This window comes from Telopea speciosissima, chromosome 1, assembly GCF_018873765.1.
Source record: "Telopea speciosissima isolate NSW1024214 ecotype Mountain lineage chromosome 1, Tspe_v1, whole genome shotgun sequence".
In the NCBI taxonomy this organism is placed as follows: Eukaryota; Viridiplantae; Streptophyta; class Magnoliopsida; order Proteales; family Proteaceae; genus Telopea; species Telopea speciosissima.
Window position 1 is genome coordinate 4,622,871 of NC_057916.1, and position 27,769 is coordinate 4,650,639.

The window sequence follows — 27,769 nt, forward strand, 5'->3', positions numbered from 1 at the left end:
CCGGGGTACCTTAATTCAAAGATCAACTACCCTACCAAGCCATTTTACAGTTCTGAACAATTACCTGCCTAAACCATTCCAGCATTCTGCTTTTAACAGTGTCAGCATTGTTGTTAATCCTTATCATATGAACTCCAAGTAAACCTAAACTTGCATGGACATCTCATCTGCACATTGATTTTTCCAAGCTATTTATGAAGGAAATCCATCAATTGACTTCAGCTTTTCAAGGATCAGCTTTTCTTGAATCACATCTATGGTGCTTTGCAGTCAAGAACTCACAAATGATAAAAGTAAGGACATACTGGGTCATAATGTTCAACAAAATCAAAAAACACACCTGAAAAACAATTTTTCCTCAAGTGGCAATAGCACTGACATGTATAAAAGCATATAAGACTCCCAAGAGAGCTGGAGGTGCTATTCAACATTCTCTAAAGCGGCCTTGAGCCAAAAGAAAAGCAAAGAGAGCTGAAGTGAAGGATTCCATGCTTATAAGCTTTACAAGAGTGGAAAGTGTTTTTATTATAAACAGGCTTTTGTTACCCCTGTAAGACAATAAAACAGCTAGGATACATTCCTGATCTGGGTTTTCAGCGAAATTGGAATGAAGGGCATTCCCAGCACTGTCCACTATAGCAGAAGTCGTCATGGATGATTCAATGCATAAAATGGCAGCAATGGCATCTAATCGAGTCACCTCGTTTCTGAACATGAGTCTTGCATGTGCTGCAATGTTAATAATGTCAAAATCCCAGGATAGTGGAAGTTAATGAGGAAGTAATATGCAAAAGGCAGTACCAGACCTTGAGCTAGTCGTATCAAACTTTCAAGCATGCGAACAGTTGTCCTTGCTGCGTAATAGAAGGAAGTCTATCAAGACAAAAATGGCTTACCAAACAGATTTTTTTTTTTTTTTTTTTTGGGGGCGGGGGGGCGGGGGGCCGGGGGATGAATAACAAAGATGTATTTGTATGGGGTCAAACCTGCATTCTCTGTTGCCGATCTTCTTTGGAGTTGATAATAGCTAGAAATAACTCTTTCTGCGTCCTTGGTCAGGACAGGTTTGAAGTGTCCTTTAACAAAGTGAATGTACCTGTAAGAAGACTAATTCAGAACCCCCAAACACATACTGACTCTTAAAACAACTTTTCAGTGTAGAAACATAATGTTATCAGGTTCTAATGGTTTGAGCACATTAGTTCTATTGAAGTGATGTAGAACTAGATGATAGCCATCTTATATGTTACCTGGGCTAGGGAATAGGTATGTATTGAGCAAGGTTCCAGGTTTCAGTTTCGAGCCTGGTTTCGACCAGGCTCCAAACTGAAATGTTTTGTCCGAAACCAGAATTTCGGTCGAAATCTGCACATTTTTTTCTGGAAGTTTCCATGGTTGATTTTGATGTTCAAATGGCCAAATTACGTCCTGAAACTTCTAGGACACCCTATTTTAGGCCTTTAAACATAATGGGCTATAGTGTATAACATATAAAAATTTGATAGCCGACCACCAAGTATTTATCTTAACTTTTTGCAAATTAGTTTTTGGGAAAAAGTGATATACTTCCAACTTTTAATCTTACACAAATGTTCCAACAATGCAGCAAATCATCACTTCCATTGTGTTCCTCTACTGCCAAAGTATTTGTTCTAACCTTGTACAACAGTGATTTGGCCAAGAAAGCACCAAAACTGGTTTTCCAAGCTTCTAGGTTGAAACTAGTAGAAATGAACGAAATGGGTCAAAATTTTGACCCTATTTCGTTCGCAATGTGGTAATTTAAACAAAAGTCAAAATAACATTTAAGCTGAAATTTCGATGAAACGGAACTTTGGGTTGAAATTTCGCCAAAAGTTTGAAATTTTGGTCGAAACTTGATCATTTCTCAGTATCGCATTGGGTTTCATTTCGACCCTTTGCAAAACCAAAATATTTCAGTAGGTTTCGTGAAATTCTTCCAAAACCCTGTACCATGGTGTTGAATCAGATACAGGACCATCCAAAAATGAGTACCCATATAGGGAATCAGGGATATAAACCATTTCACTGCAGCTCTATCAAATTCTCTTTAATTTCTCCAAAACCCTATTATTTTGAAGAGCCCTTTCCCTTTAGGATAAGGATTGTATTTTCCTTTTGCTTGTCGCTTTAGGATTTTTATTCCTATTATGATTGGGATTGTGAATGTTATCAACAGGGTTTCTGGCTGAAGACACCAAACACGTATTATTAACAACAATTTTCTTCTGTTAGTCAAGCTTAGCCACTAAATGTAAATACGTAATAAACAACTCCATTGTGTTATGCTTTAACAAAAGGATTGACTTGTTGAGATCACATAAAAGATCTTTTTTTTTCTTTTTTTAAAGGGGGGGGGTGTTGTTTCTGATTATGTGAAGGCAAACATAAAATTACGTCCATATATGGAAATGAATTTGTAATATTGCTGTTTCTATTCACTTTTTTCAGAACAAGGTCAACAAACGAACAGAAAAGTTTAAGAGTGAAAGGAAAATATGTGTTTTTCTTTTAGCAAAAGCAACTTAACTCTCTTGTTTTTGCCTTGAATGTGGATGGTAAAAGTGTGTTCGATATGGATGGTTGGGTGGATGTTACCCTATGACTGGATGGTTGACTACATCTTCCCCTACGCATGTGGATGTATTGATTGGTGAATTTAAGATGGAGGATGGTTGGGTGGGTGTTTACCCTAGTTATGGACCTAATGGTATAATCTCTCTATTTCTTCTGCCTTGTGTATAACATGTACATCTTACATAACTCAAACAACTTTACTATTCTGCAGAATAACTCGACCAATTAACCCCAAAAAGGCAATATTAGTCCACAGAATACTGGTTAAGTTCCTTTTGTACAATATTCAATCAGAAATTCATAAAAGATTCAGCAGCAGCCAAAATCAAATGAAACTTGAGGAATACAACTTTCTGAAAATATAACATCTGCAAGCCCATTTTATCAACATTAAAAAAAATAATAAATAAATAAAAATAATTCAAACAACTCAACTTATTATGAAATACCAACCAGATATAAAGAATCAACTTGAAATACAGGCAAGCATCTAGGGTTTTAACCATCACCAGCAGTAAGTTCAAACCCCAAAACATCGTATCAAACTTGAGCATATCTGGTATGACCCTTAGATTTGCATATTCAAATCTATTTCTCCAGAAATGAATAGATGAATTTTGTCATTAGTGGAAACTATGAAGTAGGGAAATGTTTACAGATATAAGTTGAAGAGCCCAACCAGAACTAGAAATAGCCAATAATCTGACCTTCAATATGAAGAATCACTAGGAATGGCAAGTGGGCAAGGTTCATTCTCAGAGATAAAGCAAAACTTTAGAATTCTTAACAGAACTTGAGAAGACGACAAAAGCAGAAAACTAGCAGCAAAGAGAAAGTGGCGTAAACCCACAGGTAACCAAACAAATTTCTATTCAAAAAATATCTAAAATCTAAAATGTAAATAGATAAATAAATATATCAAATTTACTATCATATACTGAAGCTTATTTGGCCCCATGTAAGTAATGAGAAACAGAAATTCAAGCAGAAGTTTCACAGAGAGAGAGAGAGAGTCCATGTATCCGCTCATGAAACAACCAAGTGTCACTAATTTGACTGTGAGTGCTAAGTAACTTTTACCTCCTGAGCATGGATAGTGGCCAGATATTTGTTAGGTCATCATTACCCTTGCCTCTATCAGGTTCTTCTTGCTGATTAATTTCACAAAAAATAATTGAAGTTATCTTCATCCATATGTCTCACAATGCTGCAGAAAGCCATTTAGATCAATCAATTAACCCATTTACCTCGGCAAGAATGTGAGATGAAACAATTGCATCCCACTCTGGGTTTTTTGTGTCCAATAGGACAAGGACTATATCAAATCTGCTCAGTAAGGGTCCAGAAAGTGTAGTATTCACAGACAAAGCTAGAATTGGTCAAGAATGACAAGAAGATAAAATGAAGTTCAAAAGAATAAGGAAATAAATAATATTGCATTAAAAGAAAGGCTTGAGATACTCAGTATGACTTGTGGTAATCTCTAATGTCGAATGTAATAAAGCCGAATACAGTTTTACTCCTTACATTTACAGAATTAGAATAAACATAATACTTAAATGAAAATGATACGTTGACTAGGATCATACTGCCCTTTTGGGTTTGTTGCACCAAGGACAATTGTCCTGGTACTAAGACTTGTTACAAGACCAGCCTGCCAAGTACACACAATTTTATTCATTGTCAACAATCTCTTTCCAGCATTCAGAACACGGCAAGCATAAGAAATGAATAAAGAAAGGAATCTGAAGCTCTATTTTTAAAGCATTCAACAAATTTGGAGAAAAAAACATGTAGCTAACGAACCTCAACACCTAATTAGTCCATTATTATCTTACCTATGATGCAAACCCAAAAACTGTGAGGTCTAATTGGTTATATAGAGAAAAATATTGTTAACATCTTTTATTTTGGGGCACCTTTGGGGGGGGGGGGGGAGAGAGAGACTTGTTACTGAAGCAGGAAAACGCATAATTGAATCTCACATGTATAAGATTGTTAAAGCTTCCTTGAGCCAGAGAAACCACAGCTTGGTTACATTCCTCATAGCCATGAGGACTATGGATTTGTCTACAACAGCACCAAAAGTTCCAACTTGAAAATTGATGATTCAAAGGATATTGACCATTACCATAGAATGGCACTCCACCTTGACTACCACAAGACACATCATACCAAAGAGTCCACAATTTCGATTTGCATCCTTTCATCTACCATAAAATTCAAATTCAGTGGTTTTTTTTAACAAGGGCTACCACGTCCCTGTATCAACGTTTTCAAGCTCTATCTTATTATTTTCTCCTCTAATCTTTTTAAAACCAGATTATTCAATGTTTTCTTTTTTTCCGCATCATCTTCAACTCACTATGCTAATATGTTAATCATAGAATGCGTGCAGAATCACACTATCTTGAACATTCACATTGGGTGTTTAAGTGGACTAAATAACTTTTCCCGAGGACCTTAGACCATATTTTTAAGTTTTGGTCAAAACTGCAGATACCTCAGTTTTGAGGCTACCCAAGACAAAACCATGGGTCGAAACTGGTTTGTTCCAAGTTTGACCTGTTTCGATAGGTTTCGACCATGTTTCGGTTGAAACCTTGGGTCCGACCAAAACATGGTTGAACCATTAATATAAATCGTAGGTTTCGATTGAAGCCTGTCTTATTTTAACAGGTTTCATCCAAGAGCACATAGTATCTCAAGTTTCAACACTGACAAAGGGGATTTTGTCAAAAACTTGCAGTTTTTTTCCAAATCACTTTATTTCTTCCCAATTTTTTTGCAGTCTTCTACGTGTTCAACCCTTCTATAGCTTGCCTTTGCGTGATTAGAGCTTGAAGGTAATGGTTTTTTTCCCCAATCTAATTTTTAGAAGAACTAGTACATAGACATGGCAGTTTCATTTCAATTTTTTATGTTAGATAGAATGGCCCAATCTATGACTTCACAGAGTAGGATTATGTTTGAGGTTGTAAAATTATTTATTGAATTTTCTGCTTTAAAAATATGATTTTCCCACAACAAATTTTTTAAAAAAAAAATAGGGTTAATATGTGACGGATGAACTTTAAATTAATATATTGGTCGATCTACGGCTTGACCATAGTCTAATTGACGCCTTGACAACTATGGGCTTGATGGAGTCGGAATTTTATTCCTATTTTTTATTTACGGATTTTTTCAAAATTAATTGATGAAATACAAAAAAAAATAAAATTGAGAATAACTAAGAAAAACTTACGACCATGATTCGATCATGCCACAGAGTATAAAGACCTCAGTGCATGTACCGGTAGAGGCTACACTCAAGGTCCACGCAGGCAGGTCAGACCTGAGGAGGAGGCAATTGGGATGGACATGGATGTATCGAGCTTGTCTGGTACACTTGAAGCCATGAGTTTGGGGGGAGAGTAGAGGATATGGGCATTGGCGTGCACATTCCTTCACAGGAAAGAGAGCCCCAGTCCAGTACATCATGGTGATAGTAGCTTTGAGAGAGTTGGTTCAGCATCACATGTTGGGTATGGTGGATATGTTGGTGGACCATCCTTCGAGAGTATCAGTTCGGCATTTGGAGGGTATGGTGGCTATGGTGGTGGATATGGTGGATCTTCTACTTCATTCCCCAACACTCAGGGGGTAGGTCAGGTGTTTTCATCTTTCGTCGACAGCATCTTCTCGTATCCGGCCCAACCATTTGTGTAGGGTCCACCTAGTTCCAATTTCAGTAAGTCATCCCCTAGGTTGAGATACCTCTAGTATATTGACGATGGGGCTCATAGGTGGGATGTCATGGACAATCATAACAATTGGGTACAAAATATGTCATAGGATACATAAGTGCTGCATTTAGAGGAGCCTCCACGAATTCTTCAGTCATACGCAACTCGTGGATTAGACCTACCAAGAAACTCCACGTGGAATTGAGTGTGTTATATACTTGTATTTCCCTAACCTAATGTATGTTTTGATTGTTTTAATTGCATTTTTACATTTCCAATAGCGAAATTATATGTAGTCAGTGTTTATGATAGGGCTAGATGGCTAGTGTACAGCAGCATTCAGTGTATACTAGCAAACTTGAGTCCAAACCATAGGTCAAAAAACCATTTTTTGGGCCTTGAAACCTAGGTTTTTTATAATGACCAAGAAAATCCCAGGTTTGGGTCAAAACCTGGGAAGTTTTGGTGTCGGCCAGGATCAAAACATGTTTGAATCCCAAAACCTAGAACCTTGCCTTAGACTAGACCAAGTATTTATCAGGGCTACAAAGAAATGAGAAGTGATTTTTGGGTGAGGATTGGGTCATTGGAGATCAATGGCTCACAAAGGGATAAAACCCTTGTGAATCACAAACAAGGATAACATGGTTTATCACGTATGAGGACATTCTTGGGGCCCAAGGAATGAACCTAGACAGGTTTTGGGCTCCCAAGGGTCGTCCCCATCGACTTGTGATGGCAGAATCCACAAAAAGGAAGAGTCCGAATTCTAAAAATACCAAGGGATTAAAATAATGTTAACTTCCTTGAAGACAAACTATGCTAGAATGAGATTCATTATGCACTCACTTCCTCCAACAAAATTCATAGACATTTCAAACAAAAACACTTTATTATACCTTTGCAATGCTAATAGTTTGTTGTTCCATGGCTTCATGTATGGTTGCCCTGTCATGTTCTCGCATGCTATCAAATGAACAAATCTGGGGATTAGTTTTATATCACTTCAGAAGCATCAGAAATTTGGATAAAATATTCTATAACAAATGCCATGTTCTTTTGAGTGAATATTTGTGTTGCAGAACTCCTCCAATTTCAAATGGTTGTTTGTATCATAAAATAATATGGCTTGTTTCTTTATCCTATTCCAATTGCCACTAGACAACCAAAATATCAAACTTTGATGCATGCGAGGAGTAAAGAGGGTTAAGTTGGGTGCAATGCAAATAGAGATAGTGATGTAGATCGAAGCATGAAGAAGACAGACAGATTTCCAACCAAAAAAAAAAAGTTACTATTCACGTGAACAGTACCACGAGTCACTGTTTATATGAACATGATTTGGGGGCTGATATGGACAGCTGGTGTGAAGATTAGGTGCTGGATGCTGGTGGAATATTCTATTAGAAGCTGCTATTAATTTAGTTTCCATTTTGGCATAGGCCTAGTTTCTATTTTGTTAGCTATTTGTTTCTAAATTAGAGTTTCTATTTTAGTTGCTTAGCTTTTATTCATAAGTATCTATTCCAGTTAGTTTCTATTCCAGTTAGTTTCATTGCTTGTAATCCAAGTGTCAGCCTTATAAGAGACTTGCTATTTTATTGTTTCTATTTTTATAGTTTCCAATTTTAGGACTTGTCAAAGTCAAAACTTTCTAATTTTTGTAACTTGAAGAGCAAGTCAGCTACGTATTTATATGTAAGGCTTTTAGAAGCCAAACAGATGAATTAATGAAGATTGAGATTATTGCTTTGGCAAAGATATTCTGTCCTATTGTGAGGATGAAGGGCCGAGAGAGCCGAATCTCCTTATCCCTTTCCCCTTCTTCTCCTACCTTCTACTCTTCTTCTCTTATTCGATTCCCTACTGTTCCTGCTGTTGTGTGACTACAATCAAGTGCTACCACCTGCTACTACATCTGTGACGACCTAGAGAGCATTCTAAACAACAATTGAATCTGCTGTTGCTGTCCAGAGGCAAAGAATACCACTTTCCAATCTCACCATGGACGTAGGCAATCTTGCCGAACCACGTAAATCCTTGTGCACTGTGTGATTGTTTGTTTGCAATTTCCATTCTTTTCTGCATCGTTATAGGTTTCGTTTTCTACAGATGTCTGGAAAAGCTTCAGCTAGAAGAATATCAAGTCTCCTTTATCCTTCAAAGAAAGGGTTCACCGACCACTATCAACTGCAATTTTGACATTCCGTTTAAAGACCTAATTTGCAGACATATTAAAAGTGAATTCTTGACAAGGGATCCTCCTGAGGCTTTCAACTTGTACAAGCAGAGAATTGATAGATGGGTCAACCATGGATACAAAAAACATTAACTAGCACCAACTAATCTGTAAACAGGTTGTTGATAAGGCATAGCCAGTGAGAAAATACAATGATTTTAGCAAATAAGTACTGCAGCTAAATTGTACTTCAACTAAAAAAAAAAGGGGGGGAAATCCATGTTTTAACATTACTTTTATCAGAAAGCACAGTGATCTCCTTGGACAAGTCACAAATGCTAAATCAAGCACATGATATATAAAGCAATAATGGGTGTGTTACATGCCACTGTTTCCGTATGAATACCTATCAAATTCGTCTATGCAACAAAGCCCACCATCGGCCAAAACAAGCGCCCCAGCCTCTAGCATCCATTCCCCTGGAGATTTCTCCATTGTGTGAGATCAACAGTCTCGTAAGTTCAATCAATAATGTCTGATCATGCATGAAACAGAATACAGTTCCATCTCAAAACTTGTGAATCCAAGGTAATATAAAGTGACACAGTGAAGTAATAACTCACATTAAGACTAAATTGGTAGTGAGATCAGATAGATCAAAAATATTTCCTTCTGAAACATTGTGATGCTCTTCTAAATTTTAATTAATGCTAGCAGGGAATCACAACTCTCAATGATGCTTCGAAGATGGAATGCTTAAACCCAAACAATACAAAGTAAAACATTCCCCAAAAAGTAAGGACCACAAATAATTTGCATCAATAATTGTCTACAATTTGATCAATCTACCACTCTAAGAGTAAACCCAAACTGCCAGCAAAATCAGTCCTACAAAATCTTTGCATGCTCTTTACTGGAAGGGCCAATCAAGCTTTAGATCCAATCACCACAGACAAAGTGCAAAAAACTGTTTGACATCAAGTCTATCCAGGGAACTCCTAAAATAAGGAAGAAATAAGTACAAAGATTCTTTACAGTATCATGATGAAAAAACAGATAGGCCCTAACTTATCCAAGTCATATAAGTTATGCAAGGGCAAGCCCACAAAAAACTAGGCACAACAGGTGTCCTCATTCAGCAATGCTCCAGCCCCCATGGGCCTCAGTTTGGGCATTCTAATAGAATGTGGTGTGAACTGGGCCTGATACGCAACAAATTGAGCTCAAACTTGACCCTAAGATTGGGCCTCAAAGTGGGCTTACAATTGGGTTTCAACAAGCCCATAGCAGTGAATCAGCTTTGCTGCCCTCACAGCTCATGGGTCCATTGAGTATATATCAAGAGACCTTTCGTATAAGTCTCAATTTAGGAATTGACTTTGGCAATTTCTTGGGAGGTCAATAAAAGATATAAAAGAAAAAGCTATCAAGGTAAGGTAGCTTTCAGCAACTCATCCTCAACCAAATGATATTTGAGTGTAGCCTGATCTTTTCCTTCCTTTGGAAGGGTCATAAGTCTTGAAAATAACACACTATCTGCATCATACGACAAACCACTTAATTCATCTTACTTCAATAACAAATTTCAGGTAGAAAGGCTGATTTATGAATAACTGGGGCTCATCCCACATGTGTGTATGTTCATTGCTGAGTGGCCAAAACCCGGAACAAGAGTTTCATTTGAGTAGAGAAGATAAAATACACCTCGTGTCTGCATCAAATGACAAACGCTAGAGAAAATCTTCAATGTCATCAAATATTGCTCCTCACTCTAGCTAACTCACCAAATACTTTAACCATCTATGATGCTTCAAGGATCGTCAAACTTCACCCTTAGATGCATTTCAGTAAGCCTCCCATTATTCTATATTTCTTCCACTTTATCCTATATCTATTAAGTTTCCTTTTTATTCTTTCACCAATCACACCATTACCTAGCCCCTCTTCAATAAACCCCATTTGCAACCTTTTATAACACAGTACTTAGTTTTTAGCTTCTCACTGATCTTCAGAAGGTCCATCAATTCAAAATACTTCCTTGTAACAAGTCAGATTAATGCTATTAAGAAAGGATAGAGATATATAAGTTCCATAATCTATATCAAACCGCACAAGATAGGTAATATTATTCAAAGAAATTTCTATAATCCTCACAAACTGTAAGGTCTGAAGAGGACCCACAAAATCTACTCATTCATTTCCCAGTTGTTTCTCCATCCATGTCCCATGCCTCAGGATGCTCTACCTTTGTTACGTACAATAGAGAAAAGTAAAAGATACAAAGTCAAAAATCCAATATTGACATAACACAAAATGTGATCAGAGTTCACGAGAATTCTTCTTTTGTTTTTGTTTTCCCCTCTTCTTTAATAAGTAACAAGTTATTAGAATGCCCAAAAAGCAAGTCAAACTTTATACAACTGAATTAGAAAAAATCACAAATCCTACCTCCATCTTTGACCGCAGTAACAGTTAATCCAGCAGCAGTGCTTCCCAATCCAGTAGTAATAACAGAGCGGTTGCTAAGTTTAGCAGCAAACTTCAAAAACTGAGACTTCCCAGTACCTGCAAGATTCTTAATATAAAATAAGCGTTGCCCTCTAGAAGCAGTTCACGAAATTCACGGTATCAAATCACAGAGTCAACCAGTAAATAATGAAACATTACAGTAAGTTCAATTTCAACAAAACAAAAAATTCAATATTGGCAAAAAGCAGAGCAATGTTCCACTAGATAGCAAAAACATAAACTGTAAAATAAATGCATCTAATGAACATAATAGAAAATGATTATTCTCTCCTCTTGTCAAGAATCAAACAATATTAAAATATTAGAATCTTAACCCCATTGGTTGGATCCACCGCCTTCTTCTCATCAGACTCTTTCCAACATTTGGTCTGCTCTCCCCTCCATCAGTCGTTGGAGAGGTGATTGTGTCATTTGGTCGCCTTCCAAGATGGGTTCCTTCACTGCAAAAGCTACCTGGGATCATATTCGCATCAAAAGCCCTCTTGCCCCTTGGAGAAAACTTCTTTGGTTCAAGCATCACATTCCCCGTCACTGCTTCACAGCCTAGCGAGCACTCTCCAATTGTCTTCCAACTCAGTCCTTCCTCCGCCATCGCCACATTGCTGCCTCTCCTTCTTGCTGCCTTTGTTGGAACAATGAGGAAGATATTGAGCACCTTTTCTTTGCGTGCCCCTTCTCCTTGGCTATTTGGAAGGGAGTCTTAGCAAAATGCTGGCCTAGAAGTCGAAGAATTCTGCCCTTCAATAGAGAGTGGCTTTGGATTGATATGACTTTTGCTGGTTCTTCTACTTGCGACACGGATGGAAAGTTAGCTTTTTGTGCCGCCATCAACCACATTAGGATGGAGGGTAACCTTAGGAAATGGACCTCCAAATCTCAAACTCATCAACAGATTTGGGATTCCATTTCTTCTGAAATCAAAGCTCTTTTATCTTCGGCCCCTCTCTCATTTTGTAACGATACCCCAAGGAATAGGCTTATTGTTGTCTCCTGGGGTCTGTCCTCCATTTCTCTCCAGCCCTCCCCTGTTTGAGGCGTTGTTCCTTCTTTTCTTTCTTTTCGCTTCCTAAGGGAGCTGCTGTATCTATCTCTCTTTGGTAATGAATTTTTTTATTCACCCAAAAAAATACATATATTAGAACATGATACAACAACAACATAGTGTTATCCCAACTAAACGGGGTCGGCCATGTGGATCCTTGCTCTCCAATCAGCTCTATTCGAAGTCATAGATGATACAAGGTTTAAGCTAAACATGTCTTTCGTCACTACTTCCCCTATGGTTATTTTAGGCCTGCCCCAGGCTCTTTTGGTTCCCTCAATCTGAATCAACCCACTCCTCCGTACTGAGGCATCCGAAGACCTCCGTTGAACATGGCCATGCCACCTCAAACGACTCTCTCTTAGCTTATCATGGATCGGAGCTACTCCCAACCCAGTTCTAATATGATCATTCCTTCTAAAATATTAGAACATGATCTTAAAATATATTTGCAGCAAAGTGATATGCAATCACTATTTTGCTCTCTTTTAACATATGAATTTCATCCTACTACAAAGCAAGTGGCTTATTATTTACCTCTAATATAAGACATTGTCCCCCTCCATGCTAGCATCATTCAGCAGTTATAATTACTAAATGAAAGGCACGAGCTCCAATGTTTCCACAACAATCCAAACTGCACTCAGTTTCAAGATAGATGGGAAAAAAAATTTATTTGCACTCTAAAATCTGCAGTAGGCTGATTAAAAACATGTGAAAAGATAAGCTGGTAAGTGTAAGCACTGAGGGATGCCAAACGAAAACTTTGTACCCTCTAACCGTTGATCATGCAATACAAGATTAATCACACACAATTAATAGGGGGTTTAGGATTTCCATAAAACCCACAAGTCAAGGTACTTCGAAGGATTGCAGCACTTGAACTAGCTACTTATCATGGGTAGGAGAGATAAATGCAGTAGAGATGTTCTTCCTCAATTAGGGTCTCAGAAACCCTAGCTCACAATCATAGAAGGCGGAGATGAGAGGGAACTAAGGGAGGAGAGAGATTGTCTGCCAAAATTGTGGCAAACCAAAAAGCCCTAAAATCGGTAGTGTGTCTCCTCTTTATTTCTTGTTTTAAGTTGTTTTGAGTCAGTTTCGGTTGAACCGGTGGTTTATTTGGTTCAATTTAAGTTGGATATCATATTTCATGTTTCAAGTGTTTTAACTTTTAAGTTGAATCCACATCCTTTTTAAAGACCACTTAGCTTATTAGATTTTAAAAAGGAATAGAGAATTGTAATAGGAATCGGTTAGGGGTTTCCTAGACAGATTCAAACATTGTTTTGGTGGCTTTTATAAATAAGTGGTGTGGGGTTCTTTTAGCCCACGATTTGTTTTGTTAAAAAGTTGTGCTGCTGCCTCTCTGCATGGAGTACTCTTCCTTGTGGAATCAAGGTGTGACTGGTGTAAATCCAGCCAACACCTTGCAGCGGGAAGCCCGGGTGCCGTTGATGCAGATTCATTACCAAATAGGGGTTGTTTCATTGGGAATAAGTCTAGGGTTAGGTTACATACATGTTGGGCCTTTGATCCCATAGGTTTCTAATGTAATAGGCCACTTTTACGGGCCTAAAATATGGGTAAATAGGTTGCATACGGGATTAGCTCCCATACTTAGTTTTATTTCCATACTTAGCTTTTTATTTGGTGTTTTAAATTGAACCGGTTCAACCAATGGTTCAATTTAAGTGATTTTATTAGTTTTTCTTTTAGTTGTTTAGTTAGGCTGGATTAGGACTCTATTTTGAGTCTATTTCAGTTTCCTAGTCAATTTAAGTTAACTAATAGGTTAAGGATTGGGTTAGGCCTTTCCTTTTTAGTGTCTAAGTCTATTTTTGAGTCTTTTAACATGGAATATGAATTTGATTAATAAAACTCAGCTTTATGCTTGCGGCCTTTGTTGCTGCTATTCTCTCCTATGAGATCCATTCTTGTGAGTCATATCAAGACCCCCCCCCCTTGTGAGTCATATCAAGGACTGAAGGACTAGAATCCCCAGTGACTCCTTGCATCTTGTAGATCGGGAGGTCCTCTCTTAGCTCTTCTTCAATCTGCTACTGTTGGAGATCAGTGCTATTCAAGTAAGTAGTTTATTTAATTCTACAATCACTTTCTTCTTCTAATCCTCCAACCCTAGCCTTCACAATCTGCCCAACATTCCCTTCATTAGACCACATCCAAACCCCCCTCCATCCATCAAACCCTAGCCTCCATGAAACCTGCAACTTCCCCCCATTCGATCCATAGCTTGAAATTCAAACAACCACCTTCCAGCCATCAGATCTGTCCCAAACTTTCAGCAAACATCTCTCCCTCTCCCTCCTACACTCGATCCAACTTTGAACCCAATCTAACCATCTAAACCCTAATTCCCCTCATCTCCCACAAAACTCAAAAGCCCTAAAAACATTCTAAATTCTGTCCATACCTATTTAACCATCAGAACACCTCTAAATTCTGATCGAACCATTCCCCCACTGACAGCTACACTCGACCAGAAACCCAGCCTCAAAACCCCACTCTAAACCCTAGTTTACAGCCTAGAACCTAAAACCAAAACCCAAACCCTAACCCTAGATTTGCAGAATTTCTAAACCTATCCAAATCTTATTTTCTTTATACCATAATAATCCCCTAAACCTGCACACTAAAACCATATGCAATCCTTACCCAAATTCCTAAACCTAACCCTAGTTTTACCCTAAACAGCCCCAAATCTGCCTAATTAGCAAACAGTTCCAGAACTCTGATCTTACCTGGCTCCTATTAGGCTTTGCCTATATAGGACTACATTAACTGCTCTTGCTCTATTCTACTTCAAGGTACTGTTCTATAATTCTATTGACTATTTTTTGGGTGAGTAAAAATTTCATCACCAAAAGAAGGTGTTGGCAGAATCGTGGGTTAGAAAGAGAGAATGAGAGAAAATAATGTGTTGTATTCATTGATAGGTAAGCCCTATAAATAGAGGGGAAATTACAAAGAGACTAAACTAGGCGATGTGGGACTAAAACCAACATAGCCCACTTACACTTAATAACATAAGAAGAATAAAACTACCCCAAAAAGGCCAGAATACCCCCACGGTATTCTGGATTACATATTCCAACACTCCCCCTCAAGCTAGATTATACAAATAAGCAAAGAAAGAAGATCCAGCTTGAACTAAAAAAAAAATAACTCCTAATAATGCTAACACTCCCCCTCAAGTTGGCACATACAAGGTACTAATGCCCAACTTGAACAAAAAAAGGGAAAAAACTAAGTTGTGGCAGAATCCAGCTTGACAGATGAATGCAGCACCCAAATAAACCTTCAAGAACTTGAAAAAAATAGGTCTTCAAAACCAGGGCAGACTTGAGCAGCAAACTTTCACCAATCTTTAACAGCTGTCCAGTGATGAATCTCTGACTGATAATCTTGAAGATAAGCAACTAAGGCAGCAAGCAGATGAATCAAGCAGCGGAAAAAATCAACCCAACTGTAGAACCTCATATAGGTAGGCAATAACCAAACATCTTCAATACTTTAATACTTCAATCTCCCCCTTACGGCAAACTCAACCCATTAACAAAGTAGATACCCATTGGCAATGGTGAAAACTCTAATCTTTTATGTTTTGCACCAAGTGTTCTTGCAAGTTCTGCTTCTACAATGTCTGCAGGTGTACTGTACATAATCCCCCCCTCATGTGTAGTACACGTGGACATAACAGAGATGATGTAAGAGATAGGGCAAAAACATAATATTCCAGAATTTTCCAAGAGATGCTAAGGGTAATGGAAAATGAAGAAATGGCAAATTAGAGAATACCATTACTTCCAAAGGGGTTATGGGTATATGCCAAAGGTAAGTTTTGGGAGGTGGTGAAGTGAAAAGAGCAATGGGATAATGAACCATGGACAAAAACAATGCAACACAGTAATCTTCAACCTTTTTCAATCGATCAAACTAATTCCAAAACACCAATCTCCAATGATCAAATCTGAATTATAAAAAAACAGGTCTGATTTTTAGAAGGAGAAAGCACCATCCTTCAAAAACTTGGTCGATCTTCACACAAGGAAGAACCAGTGTGCAAAATTCCAAACTATAAACTCCCACATGCTAAATAGAATTGACGAAGATATCTGGACAGTAATGGATGTAAGAAACTTCAACAAAAAACTTGGATCAAATTTGAATTAGTGAATAAGGCTAGGATCAAGCTCTCAAAGTAAGTTAAATATGAACCAAAAAAGCTTCACATACCTAAATAGGTTCGTAGTTACAACCAATAACCTTGGAACACACTGTTGTAATCCTAAATAAGCTGATCTCCAGGGTAGTAGATTCGAGTCTTCAATAATGAAAGAAATTCGATCTCCAAGAGTAGGAATGTAGGATATTCAGTCTCAATAACAGGGCAGCAGTAGTCCACATAAAGGCAGCAGTAACATGTCAACCAGTCATGCTTACAGAAGCCAATCAATAAAACCAGCAATATATGTAGTAAAGCTCAATAGAACCAGCAAATATAAGATAAAGAACCCGACAGATCCATAGGTAATTGAAGCAACCGGCCACATAGGAACAATCATAGTTGTCACGGAGGTTAGGCGACCCAAGGCGGTGGAGAGGGCCAAAGTTTAAGGCGACACCAACTAGGCGAACAAGGCGTCCAAGGTCCCCGCCTAGGCGACCAAGGCGCCCAAGTCAACCAAGGCGCCGCCTTGACAACTATTGGAACAAGTAAAAAAATAGGTTGATAATTGGAGAAACCGAGCCATAAGAATGAACCTGAATTTTTGCCAAAAAAAATTGATGAATGTTGCTGAAATATGGGTTGAATACTCCTCTGATGGTTATAAAACTCTCCTAAAAAAATCAGCAAGAGTGGACTGCCCTAACCCTTAGATCGATTATAGTCCGAGTTTTGTAAAAAAACCCTGAAAGTGAAGATCGATTGTAGGGAAGGGGGCTTCAACAAAAGTGATGATGACTTGTCAAAAGTGATGTCTTCTGGTAATAGATGTTGACCACAACTGCGGGAATGGATCTCCAGTTCGAATAACCAATCTCCTTGGTGATTGAGACTTGATCTTCAAGTGGGAGAAACACCAAAAATTGCAGAAAAAATAGGGCAACAGCTATCTTGTGTAATATAACTTCTTCAAGCCATGAATAGTTAAAGTAGAATGTCCCTCTCGATGGTAGAAACACCTCCAAAAAATTCCAACAACAGCAATCAACCCTAACCCTAAAATCGATATGTGTCAGGGTTTTGTAAAACCTTGAAAGTAGGATCGATTGCGGTTAGGGGTCTTTAAACACTTGGAAAGAGGCTACGACTGAGGTCGAGTGGTCCTTGTAGTTGGAGTAATCATCCCTCCAAAAATCAGCAAAAACTGAAACCTGTAACCCTAATGTCGATTTGAGTCAGGGTTTTAACAGGTACCCAAAAAATAGCAGGTGAGAAGGTTTTGCTGTAAAAACAAATCCAGCCATCAAAAAGTGTCCAAACTTAGGTCGAGTAGGGCCTGTAGTAGTAGGGAATCACCCCCAAAAAATCAGCTGCATCTGAAAAAGGAAACACCAAAATCGATTGGAGTCGGGGTTTGAAAACCCCGACAAGTTGAGATCGATTAAAGTATGGTGGCTGGAATTAATTAAAGCTTGGAGAAAAAGGAAATTGGGAATGAGGATAATGGAATAGGGTAGAAAGGGGCTGGAGAAGGGTGCATAGGGAGGAGCTCCAATGGTGGAAGGTCAGCCTTCAATAGTAATAGGAAGTCGATCTCCAAAAAATTCTGGAAAACCCCAAATCGCAAAGATGATTCCAGCAGTATTTTACTATAAAAAAGTAGATAGAATGGAGGAGGGCAGCATCTAAATCATTGGTCCAGGATTTTACCTCATTAGTGCTGCCCCGTACAAGGAGAAGAAGAAGAAAACCAGAGAAAGAGAAGCCGAGAGAGAGAGAGAGAGAAGAAGGAGAGGTTGATTGGAGAGATGGAGTAGGGTTTTTTCTCTTTTTCTAACCGAGATCAGACTAGCTCTGATACCATGTTGGCAGAATCGTGGGTTAGAATGAGAGAATGAGAGAAAATAATGTGTTGTATTCATTGATAGGTAAGCCCCTCTATTTATAATAGAGGGGAAATTACAAAGAGACTAAACTAGGAGATGTGGAACTAAAACCAACATAGCCCACTTACACTTAATAACATAAGAAGAATAAAACTACCCCAAAAAGACTGGTATTCTGGATTACATATTCCAACAGAAGGAGATACAAGGGCTCCCTAAAAAGGGAAAAGAAAAAAGAATGAGGAACTAGCAAAACAAACAAAGCAAGGCCCAATCCTCAAGGGGGTGAGGCAGAGGCCTGCAAAAGGGAAAGAGACAAACTCCACGATACAACAACATGTTTGGTCCTTGGGGAATCACCAAAATGAGAGGAGATCGAAGTATCGAACATAACTTGCTTCTAACTTCAAAGGAGATAGATTCTCAAATCTACTAGAAAGATCTGGAACTGGAGAACCATTTCCTAAGATTACACACCATCTAAATATGATTAATAGCGGCACCAAAGGCGAGGTTTCCCACCAAATCACAAGGAGACTTACGTCACTTACCAGCAAAGGTCATATCTACCCAAATCCATTCCCTCACAAATGGAAGAATCTTATGAGTCCTTGGCTAGCATTTTCCTAGTAGCCCTTTCCAAATAAACGAGGAGAAGGGGCATGCAAAAAAGAGGTGGTCCACATCTTTAGAAAGCATTCCAACAGAAACAGTAAGAAGGAGAGACTAGAATCCGGCAATGGGAGAGAAAAGATTGCATTGGGAGGATGTTGGAGAGGGCACGCCAAACAGTGAAATTGTGACGAGGGATATGACTCTTGAACCAAATGAGCTTGCGCCAAGGGCACAAGGGGCCACAAGATGTAATGAAGTCCCAAGCTGCTTTGGAGCTAAAGAGGCCCAAAGAAGAAGCAGACCAACAACATTAAAGGTGTTTTAAGTTGCTGAACTCATTTTTTGATTTCATAGAGGCTAGTAGGGAAGCTGATCTACCTCTCTTTGACTCGCCCAGATATCATCTACGCAGTTGGGGTGGTGAGTCAGTTTATGCACGCCCCCAACGTATCCTCAGGAACTTGAAGTCCACCCCAGGAAAAGGACTATTATATGCCAGGCACAACCATCTAAGGATAGAGGGCTACATTGATGTGGATTGTGCTGGTTCAGTTTCTAACAAACGGTCTACATCAGGATATTGTACATTTTTGGGAAGTAACTTAGTCACATGGAGAAGCAAAAAACAAATTGTGGCCCAATCCAATGCAGAGGCAGAGTTCAGGGGTATGGCTCATGGAGTGTGTGAACTCCTATGGTTGAGAAGGCTGGTCCAAGAGTTGGGAGTTAATTCTCAGGCACCTATGAGACTCTATTGTGATCATAATACAAAAACTCATTATATTTCGGTCGAGATCTCGAGAATTTCGAGTATCTCGGCCTGCTCAAAACGAAATGCAAGTTTGATACAAAAAAAATGCAATATTTCGGTCATTTCGCGATATTTCGAGCTTTTGTAACATCTCGCCGAAATATCGGCAAGATGTTACAAAGTCACATTATAAATATACCAGGTCTCGTGACTCTCGGTCGAAATTTTGACCGAGAGCTCACAAGGGTGCATTTTTTCGAGTTTTTAGTCCTTTTGCTTCATTCTTTACTCATTTTTGCTGATTTTTTGTTTGTTCTTCGAATCTTCTCCGCATCTACGTCGGAAGCACTTGGAGAACACAGGATTGAATACGGGTCGGGGGCTGCCACCCCCGAACCCCTGCTCATGGGTGGGTGCCCCCAACCCCCGACCCACTCAGCAGCGAATGGGACCGCTGGAATTGGGGAAGAGAGACTAGTACTTCCCTTACTAATAACTCCAACAATGGTTACCTTCAGCATGTTGATGATGCAATTTACATGGCAACTGTGGATGACTACACTCGTTTCTTCTCCCAGACTATGACATGGCATTCATATTTCCTACAATCGAAGAACAATGCATGCCGGCTCCATCGAACTATGAGTAGGGTCGATCCTGGATGGCGGAGTAATTATTATTAGAATATTTGTAGACATTTAAGTCACTTTATGACTATTTAACTTGTATTGGGAATTTGGGATATTGACATCTTCTTGTTATTGACTTATTGTACTTAATATTAGGACTTAAGTTATGAGCCATTGACTTTATGTTTCCAAGTGAATTTACTTGTTTAAATTGCTTATAATTATTAATTTATTATGTCCACTAGTACTTAAAGTCTTAAACAATATGTATGTGTAATTAACTAAGTTATACATTAGGATTCGACCATATACTGCCAATCAATGGTGCAAATCCAAAACACCATTTTTTGTGACTATTTTTGCAATTTGAACATTTACATGTGTTTATATAGCCTAAAATAGGGTTTCCATGAAGTTTCAGGCCTTAACTTGGCCTAAAACCCACCGAAATGACCTACCGAAACCATACATAAAAATACAATATTTCGACCGAAATACCGAAACGAAACGAGTTTGTAAACCTTGATTGTGATAACAAGGCTGCTATAAGTATAGCACACGACCCTATGCAACATGATAGGACCAAACACATTGAGGTAGACCAACATTTCATCAAGGAGAAGATTGACTCTAACTACATTTGTACTCCTTTTCTTAAGATAGTTGATCAATTGACTGACATCTCATCCCTCATCAATTTAGTACCCTGTTGTGCAAGCTAGGAATGCATGACATTTATTCTCCAGCTTGAGGGGGAGCATTAGGCCTTGTTTGTTTAGAGGGGAAGGTGAGGTGGGATTGTTGGGAAGATGGGACCCAAATGTTGGTGGGGTTTTGTTGGGGTGGAAGTGTTGAGGTAAGGTTGAGGTAAAGTTACTTTCCCCATGAACAGTAACCAAAGTCCCACCAATTTGGTGGGACTTTGGATAGCAAAGGGGTGGGATTTTGGAGTGCCATATCAGTAGACAAAGCAATTAATGATGTCCCCTGAGCTTTTGTAAGTTCACCACCCCAAATTAACCAAACAAGGTTGGAGTGAGATTTTGAATTACCACATCAGCATTTTCCCACCCCACCTAAGTCCCTTCTAAACAAACGGGGCCTTAGAGCTATGTATTAAGGGTACTTTGGGAACTAGTTTATTTATTTATTGTCTTACATTGTTTTTGTCCTTTTTACTTTTCACCTCCCTAGGGAGTTGTATGTATTTTCATATATTATGTTAGTGAAGTAATATAGGTGTGGTAGAGAACATTCACTAACACACAACATTCTACCACATTTTCTCCTCTTCCTCTTTCCCTTCTTCAACCTTCTACCCACATCTTTCTCTCTTGCTCTCTTGTTCTCTTGTAACCTTTAGATTCAAACTTTTAAAGCATCTTTGGTTTGAATTACAAGGACCGTCCTACAACTTATTTCTTGAATGCAACTGATACTGCTCCATGCAACAAATCATGCCAACTCTGATTATCATGTCATACAACAAATCTTTTTTAGGGCCCTTTTCAGTAAATGTTTCCAGCACCTAAGCTTCAAAAGATCAAAGACGCAGGACCATTCTTCCTATATTCTAAAACATCAAAATGTGAAATTATTTCATTACCATCATGCTTCGCCCTCATATATTCTGCAAGAATATAATCCAAGTGTCCTGCAAATTTCCATGAACAATGTGCAAAACTGAAGTGTCTAGATAACACGTTGCAGTCTCGCCTACACTCTGAATTAAAGCTGATATTTAGAATAAAAAGACCCTCACTTGTCTTATGAGAGAAAAAAAAATTACCAGGGTCACCAACCAGAAGCAAGTGAGACTCTCCACGAACCTTTGTACCAGAAGCATCAACATGTTGTACACCTCCAATCAGAGTTAAGGAAACTAAAGGTTGAACAAGGCAAAACATGATGAAGGTGTCAGATCCAGAAGAATAAAAAATTGCTTCATTAGTAGTTTGGTACATTATTTTAAGCAGTGAGGAATTGAAGGTTAGCTCACCCACCTTTTCCTTGCAACAATAGGAATGCAATTTCAATTTTCAAATGAATAGCGAGAAAAATGATATGTAATATCAATTTACCTGCAAGCTTTACTGTGAAGAGTCCAAAAATTTGTGGGCAAATACCTCGGAGAATGGCATTTCTTCCTGCATTAACTTTTTACCGCTTTACAGACTTATAGTTCAGCTAAAAGGCGGTACTGGCACCCAAATGAAAATCTTACATGCTTACTGGAACATATATAGATGATTGGATGACTATGAAAGATTTTAAATGCCTTATAATACCTTTCAATGGGGTATCTCTGAATTCTGTCCAAAATTGCTTGAATTTCTTGACAACTTCATCAGGTATATCTATCTCCGATTTTAGTTCATTTGTTCTCCTGAAAAAATAAATGTACAAGTGAAGAGCTTATTGAGATATATCTATTCAAAAAAAGAGAGAAGGGTACATTGGGACATGCAAGTGCTTCCTCTTCCCCTTACATATTGCTAGGAATAGCATGACTACTCCTGGTTAGCAACTAATATAGGGAGTAACCATGCTTTCTGGCCTGAGGAAGCATTCCATTTGTCGGACATCCTTTAAAACTGAGGACCACTTTGCAGTAACCATGCTTTCTGGCCTAAGAAAGCAAGAGTATATTGATGTGGACCATTTAGTTACTAGCACGTGGTTGAAAAGTTTTTTACTCCCAAGTGTCGTTATTTCTAAATTCACAAAATAAACAAAATTCCATTTACCTAACATGATTAGCAACTAATATTGGGTCAAGATCACAGCGGACATCCTTTAAATCTGAGGACCACTTTGCAGTCAAAACCCCTGTAACAATTACATTATCTGGAAAAATCAAGATATTAGTAAAATCTGACCAAGGAATACATAAAAAGATATAAGCCAAGACAAGTTCAAGGGATATATAAATGCAATCTATCCAACAGAGGTGAGAGGTAAACATCAAATTAAACATTGCCTAACATAATTTAACATATTGCTTACCATTATCTTGTATAACGCTAGCCATCTATTGTGCTTTTTTTCCAACGCCTTGGTTGTTTAGTGAGTTGAAGGAGTGGGGTTTTGAGGGGCTTTGCTCCAATTATTTGCTGCTTAAGCAGTTTCTTGCAGGGTGGTGTGGTCTCTCTCTCTCTCTCTCTTTTTGGGGGGGGTGTCACTTGGGTGTTTTGTTTCCCTTTTGTCTTTCTTTTCTGTTCCATTTCGGGGCCTGCACATGCTCCTGCTTCTCTTCTCTTTCCTTCTCTTTCTAGTAAGATATCTATTATACCATTGACAACCCACCCCAAAAAAATAAAGAGCATTGAAGTAGTCTCTTCAAAACAAAAATCAACAAAAAAAATTTGAATTGAAAACAAGAGGGAAACAAGGGAGGAAAATACACAAAACAAATATCTCAATAAATAAAACAAATTAACGTCAAAGTTCTCATCCATATCACAATTATTTATAGATGGAGAACACTTTGTCCTTCCTTCCCCTACTTCTTCTCTCTCTTCCTCTATCGCCTTTCCAAACAAAACAACCAAAGCATAAAAGCTTTGATGGTATCCAACCCAAAAGCCCGAGCTTCAGGTTGGAGAGGCCCTTCGCCCAACAGCCGCACACTACCCGATTGATGTGGGAGTAAAACCCCCCATTCCTGGCCATGGAACTACACTCACTGCATCAACTCCCCAAACTTTGGACCATAAGCCCCCATATGGTCAGCGCACAGATAACTCGCTCTGATATCACTTGATGGTGTCTAACCCAAAAGCTCGGGCATCAGGGTGTAGATGACCTTTCCAAGGCCATAGCCCATAACCCAACAGTCGTACACTACCCGACCGATGTGGAACTAAAACCCATCGTTCCTGGCCATGGAGTAGTACTCACTACATCAGGCTTCCTCTTTATACTTCCTCTTGCAATAAATATCTCGTTAAAAAGCAAAACAAACAAATAACCGACCTAAAATAATGCTCTTTCACTAGAGGCCCCAATGCCGGACAAACTCAAGCCTATTGGACATGATGTTAGTATCATGAACCTTTCTCTTTTTTTTATAAGAGGTAGTAAATAGTGGGAATCTATCAAATTCATTTAAATTTTACTTTTGCAGCTATTCATATAGTAGACTTCCCGGTCTCTATTGAGAATCATTGATACAACCGATTCTCGTCACCATTTGTTCTATTATCTCATCGAACGGCCTTTTTGATGAATGGGAGATTCTATAAAATAACAAGTGTTTTGTAAACAAATCAGTGTCTTATCTGAATCGAGAATAGCAATTCCATTTCTGGAACCACAGATATATACTTTGAAATGGTGAGCAGTTTAAGTGAAGGCGTGGAAGATTTTGAGATAGTATGTATAAATAAGGGAGAGGATATCTTGTCCACTTAAATTCACTGAAGTTAAACAAAGCATTTGTTTGAGTTTTTAAGAAATTTTTGGGTCATGTGAATTGCCAGCTTTCTTGACTAATATTCAGCTATAACAAGCAAATGATGGAGGTTTTAGAAAAAGGAGTATCGGTGGTGCTTTAAAGCATACAACTGTTGAACACATAGTGCAGATGGCACTGATTGTGTTGGTTGTCATTGTTGTCAACACAGTGCATGTGTGTTGGTTGTTGTCAACACAGTTCATCTTGGTGCAGTTCAGTCAGCCATGGAACGAGGTCTCGCTGAGATCTCGCCAAGATCTTGGTATTATCTCAGTTTTTTTAAGGTCCGAGAGACCAAGACGAGACAGCATACGAAATAAAGAATCAGCATCGACTCGACCAAGATTGCGTGTCTTGACCAAGATTTCGTATCTCAATCGAGATATCGGTTCGACCGAAAGCAAACCGAACCCAGGAATAAAAGGTGCCTTATCTCAACCGAGACCAATCGAGATTTAGATAAGTCTCGGTCATCTCGGTGGTTTCGTTGTGGACTTCCAAAAGTTAAGAATTCTTCCCATTATTTAAGTTGTTTTACATTAATTGTATGCTTTCCAATACTAAATCATGTGTAGAATAGGGCCTATTAGAAAGGATTGTGTCTAGTATGACGTCGAATAGAGCTGATTGGAAGGCAAAGATCCGCATAGCCGACCCCAGTTAGTTTGTTTTAGACTGATTCGTAGCTGTGGTGGTATGTTCCCTTTCCTTTATTATTATTATTGTGTCCTAGTAAGGATCCATGTAGGCGACCCCATTTAGTTGGGATAAGGCTGAGTTGTTGTTGTATAAGTTTTTTTTTTTTTTTTATGTAACATGGTTAAACCAATAAAACTTCTAGAGTTGATACAGGACACCCTAATGATGGATGCTCTTAGGCAGTATAAGGCCATAAGACGAACAAATATTCAATGAAAATAGGAATTTAATAAAGACCCAAGGAGGAGCTTCCAAGATGTTGTACCTCCAGCTTTGACAAGGTCAACTAGATCATCCTTCAAAACAACAGTAATTGAGCGAGGTATAGATCCAACCCCCAGAACCTGTGTGCTTTCTTGAATTTTGATTTCCTGATAGTCGTGGCAAACAATACTGCCTTCTAGAAATTCGAAACTTGTGCCTTCACATGATCTAGCCCCCTGTTAGAGAATACAAAAGTTTCAATGGCAGGCACTAATGCACAAAGCCACAGGAGAAATGAAGTAAAATATGCAAATGGACTCCACCATTCCAGTTAGCAGCCATTAAAAAATGGTATAATATTTGCAAGGCATTTAACAACTACTCCTGTTAAAAAAAATTACCAAAGAAAGTATTTGAAATACAAAGGAGACACTAAATTTAAGATAGAAAGTAAAAGCACGATAAAAGAGGAACAGGACTGATTTATTTTCAGATCTCGGACATCACAGTTGCATGGTTTGATTGTTTCATTGAGTTTTCATCTATAATCCATAAAATATGCCGTTTGAAAAAAGAAAGGAGGAAATGAGAGAGCATATAGTATGATAATAATAGGAGGTAGAATAGCAGTAGCAATATACTAGTCACATAAGTTTGTTGTGGTTGTTCATGTTGTTATAACAGCAATGATTATACTAAAGAGGATTGGTAGTGAGGAATTGATGCATGGCATAGCATGGGGGTGGAAAGAAATAGACCTTGGAAGGGCAAGATGATGGAAGCCTTATGGCATTTCCACTTTCCAGTTCAGGATGAACATCAAACCTAAACACAAAGTCAATCCAGAGATTAGTCATAGCTTATAGAACCAATACCTATCCGCCCAAATTAAATTAGATAAGACATAACCTATCCATCATTTCCAAGGTGAGCAATTTAGCTTTTCAATTTGTGGAAATACAGTTCGGAATGGAACTTATTCTGTTTGAATAAACTTTCAGACTTCTTTCAATCGGGAAACTATATTGCACCTTCGGAATAGACTGGAAACGATAGATCCTCCCTCCGATACCAATGATGAGGATAGACCATCAGGATCCATAAAAATGTAACAGTATACAATCTTTAAAAGCAAAGACAACAAATTAGTAACAAAATAAGTCCTAAACCATTCATTGGGAACCATGAAAAGTTAAAAAGTTACTTCGTTATTAGAGAGTAAAATTAGGAAAACCCATCACAGAACAAGAATTCCATGTAAATTTAAGAAAATAAACGGGTAAAGAAATAGGCAAACTACTGTAATAAGAATCTGAGGCTTCTAAGATTTACAATATACCAATGCTCTATATTTGCAACATTAAAAGGGGAAAAATGAATATCAAACTGCCTACTGATGAGAAAACAAAACAGTGAATGTAGAACAGGACAATAAACAAGAGAGACCAGGAGAAAAATAAATAAAAGAAAGTCACCTGAACTTGCATTTTCGGCACATGTATTTCCGCTCTCCTTCAATCATTTTGACGGACCCGGACCTAATGACAGTCCCTTTGAGAGTGAGAAGAATCCCCCGGTGCTTCACTCTCACACGTCCAATGCTCGGGAAGGTTTCTGCGTGCATCCAAACAACCACAAATCAAACCAAAAACAAGCATATATGAAGCCATTAACCCATAAATCACGCCACATGTAAGCAAACGAACCAGGAAATTCCAAAGGTGAACCACTAATATTGATGCGGACGTGCACGAATTCCTTGACACTTGCATCGTCCCAACCCTTAAGATCAACGAAAACATCTTTCTGCCATGAATACATTCAAAGTTAGAAGTTAACATATCATATAGAGAAAACGAGAGCTCCACAAAACTTTAATACCTGAACCAGATAAGCCGCTTTGTCGAAAAGAGGCAAGAAGTTTGTGGGTTGAGAGAAGAGGAGGTGTGAGAGTGGAGGATTATCTTGTGTGAGCTCCGCAAAACTGATAAATTAGGGCAATGGATTAACCAGAACAGTGATATCATACGACAGATGGTGATAGGCATGGGAGAAATTTATAAAAAGAGAAAAAAAAAATGATGGAGAAGGAGCAAATGTGAATTGCCCTGGTTTACTTACTCTATGTGGAGAGGGTAGTGAAGCATGGGATCTTGGGAGAGAACAATGGAGCGAATATCTTCGGAGTGGTAGCGAATAAGGAAGTGCTTGAACGCTTCGACGAGTTCAGAGATCTCCATTCCTTTCTAAGCTATTTGCAGCTA

General features: G+C 38.5%; 1 protein-coding gene across 5 annotated transcripts; it reads right to left on the reverse strand.

The window, feature by feature from the left end:
* Positions 1–114: 114 nt before the first annotated feature.
* LOC122648909 (probable DNA helicase MCM9) lies at positions 115–27,769 on the reverse strand. Of its 5 annotated transcripts, none has more exons than XM_043842218.1 (20): positions 27,627–27,769; positions 27,387–27,489; positions 27,212–27,311; positions 26,981–27,119; positions 26,264–26,330; positions 25,567–25,741; positions 22,894–22,975; positions 22,435–22,532; positions 22,228–22,293; positions 21,936–22,028; positions 10,954–11,070; positions 8,912–8,984; positions 7,226–7,292; positions 4,171–4,252; positions 3,846–3,967; positions 3,679–3,749; positions 987–1,096; positions 807–854; positions 577–729; positions 115–254 (listed from the first exon to the last, which is right to left on the reverse strand). In XM_043842218.1, the coding sequence occupies exons 1-20, from the start codon at positions 27,743–27,745 to the stop codon at positions 193–195; spliced, it is 1,947 nt and encodes a 648-aa protein (XP_043698153.1). In that variant the 5' UTR covers positions 27,746–27,769; the 3' UTR covers positions 115–192. The 5 variants fall into 5 exon arrangements, with proteins under 5 accessions (XP_043698153.1, XP_043698152.1, XP_043698154.1 ...); XM_043842217.1 differs by having other exon boundaries at positions 22,894–22,993; XM_043842219.1 differs by having other exon boundaries at positions 115–262; positions 22,894–22,993.

Bases quoted from the DNA above. Each gene is read 5' to 3' on its own strand.
- LOC122648909 (XM_043842217.1), bottom strand. From the start codon at position 27,745: ATGGAGATCTCTGAACTCGTCGAAGCGTTCAAGCACTTCCTTATTCGC. The intron at 22,994-25,566 runs GTACAACATCTT...TGATTTTTCCAG, and splicing joins TGACCTTGTCAAAGCTGGAG to ATAATGTAATTGTTACAGGG. The intron at 3,968-4,170 runs GTATCATTTTCA...GACCAATTCTAG, and splicing joins GCAGTATGATCCTAGTCAAC to CTTTGTCTGTGAATACTACA.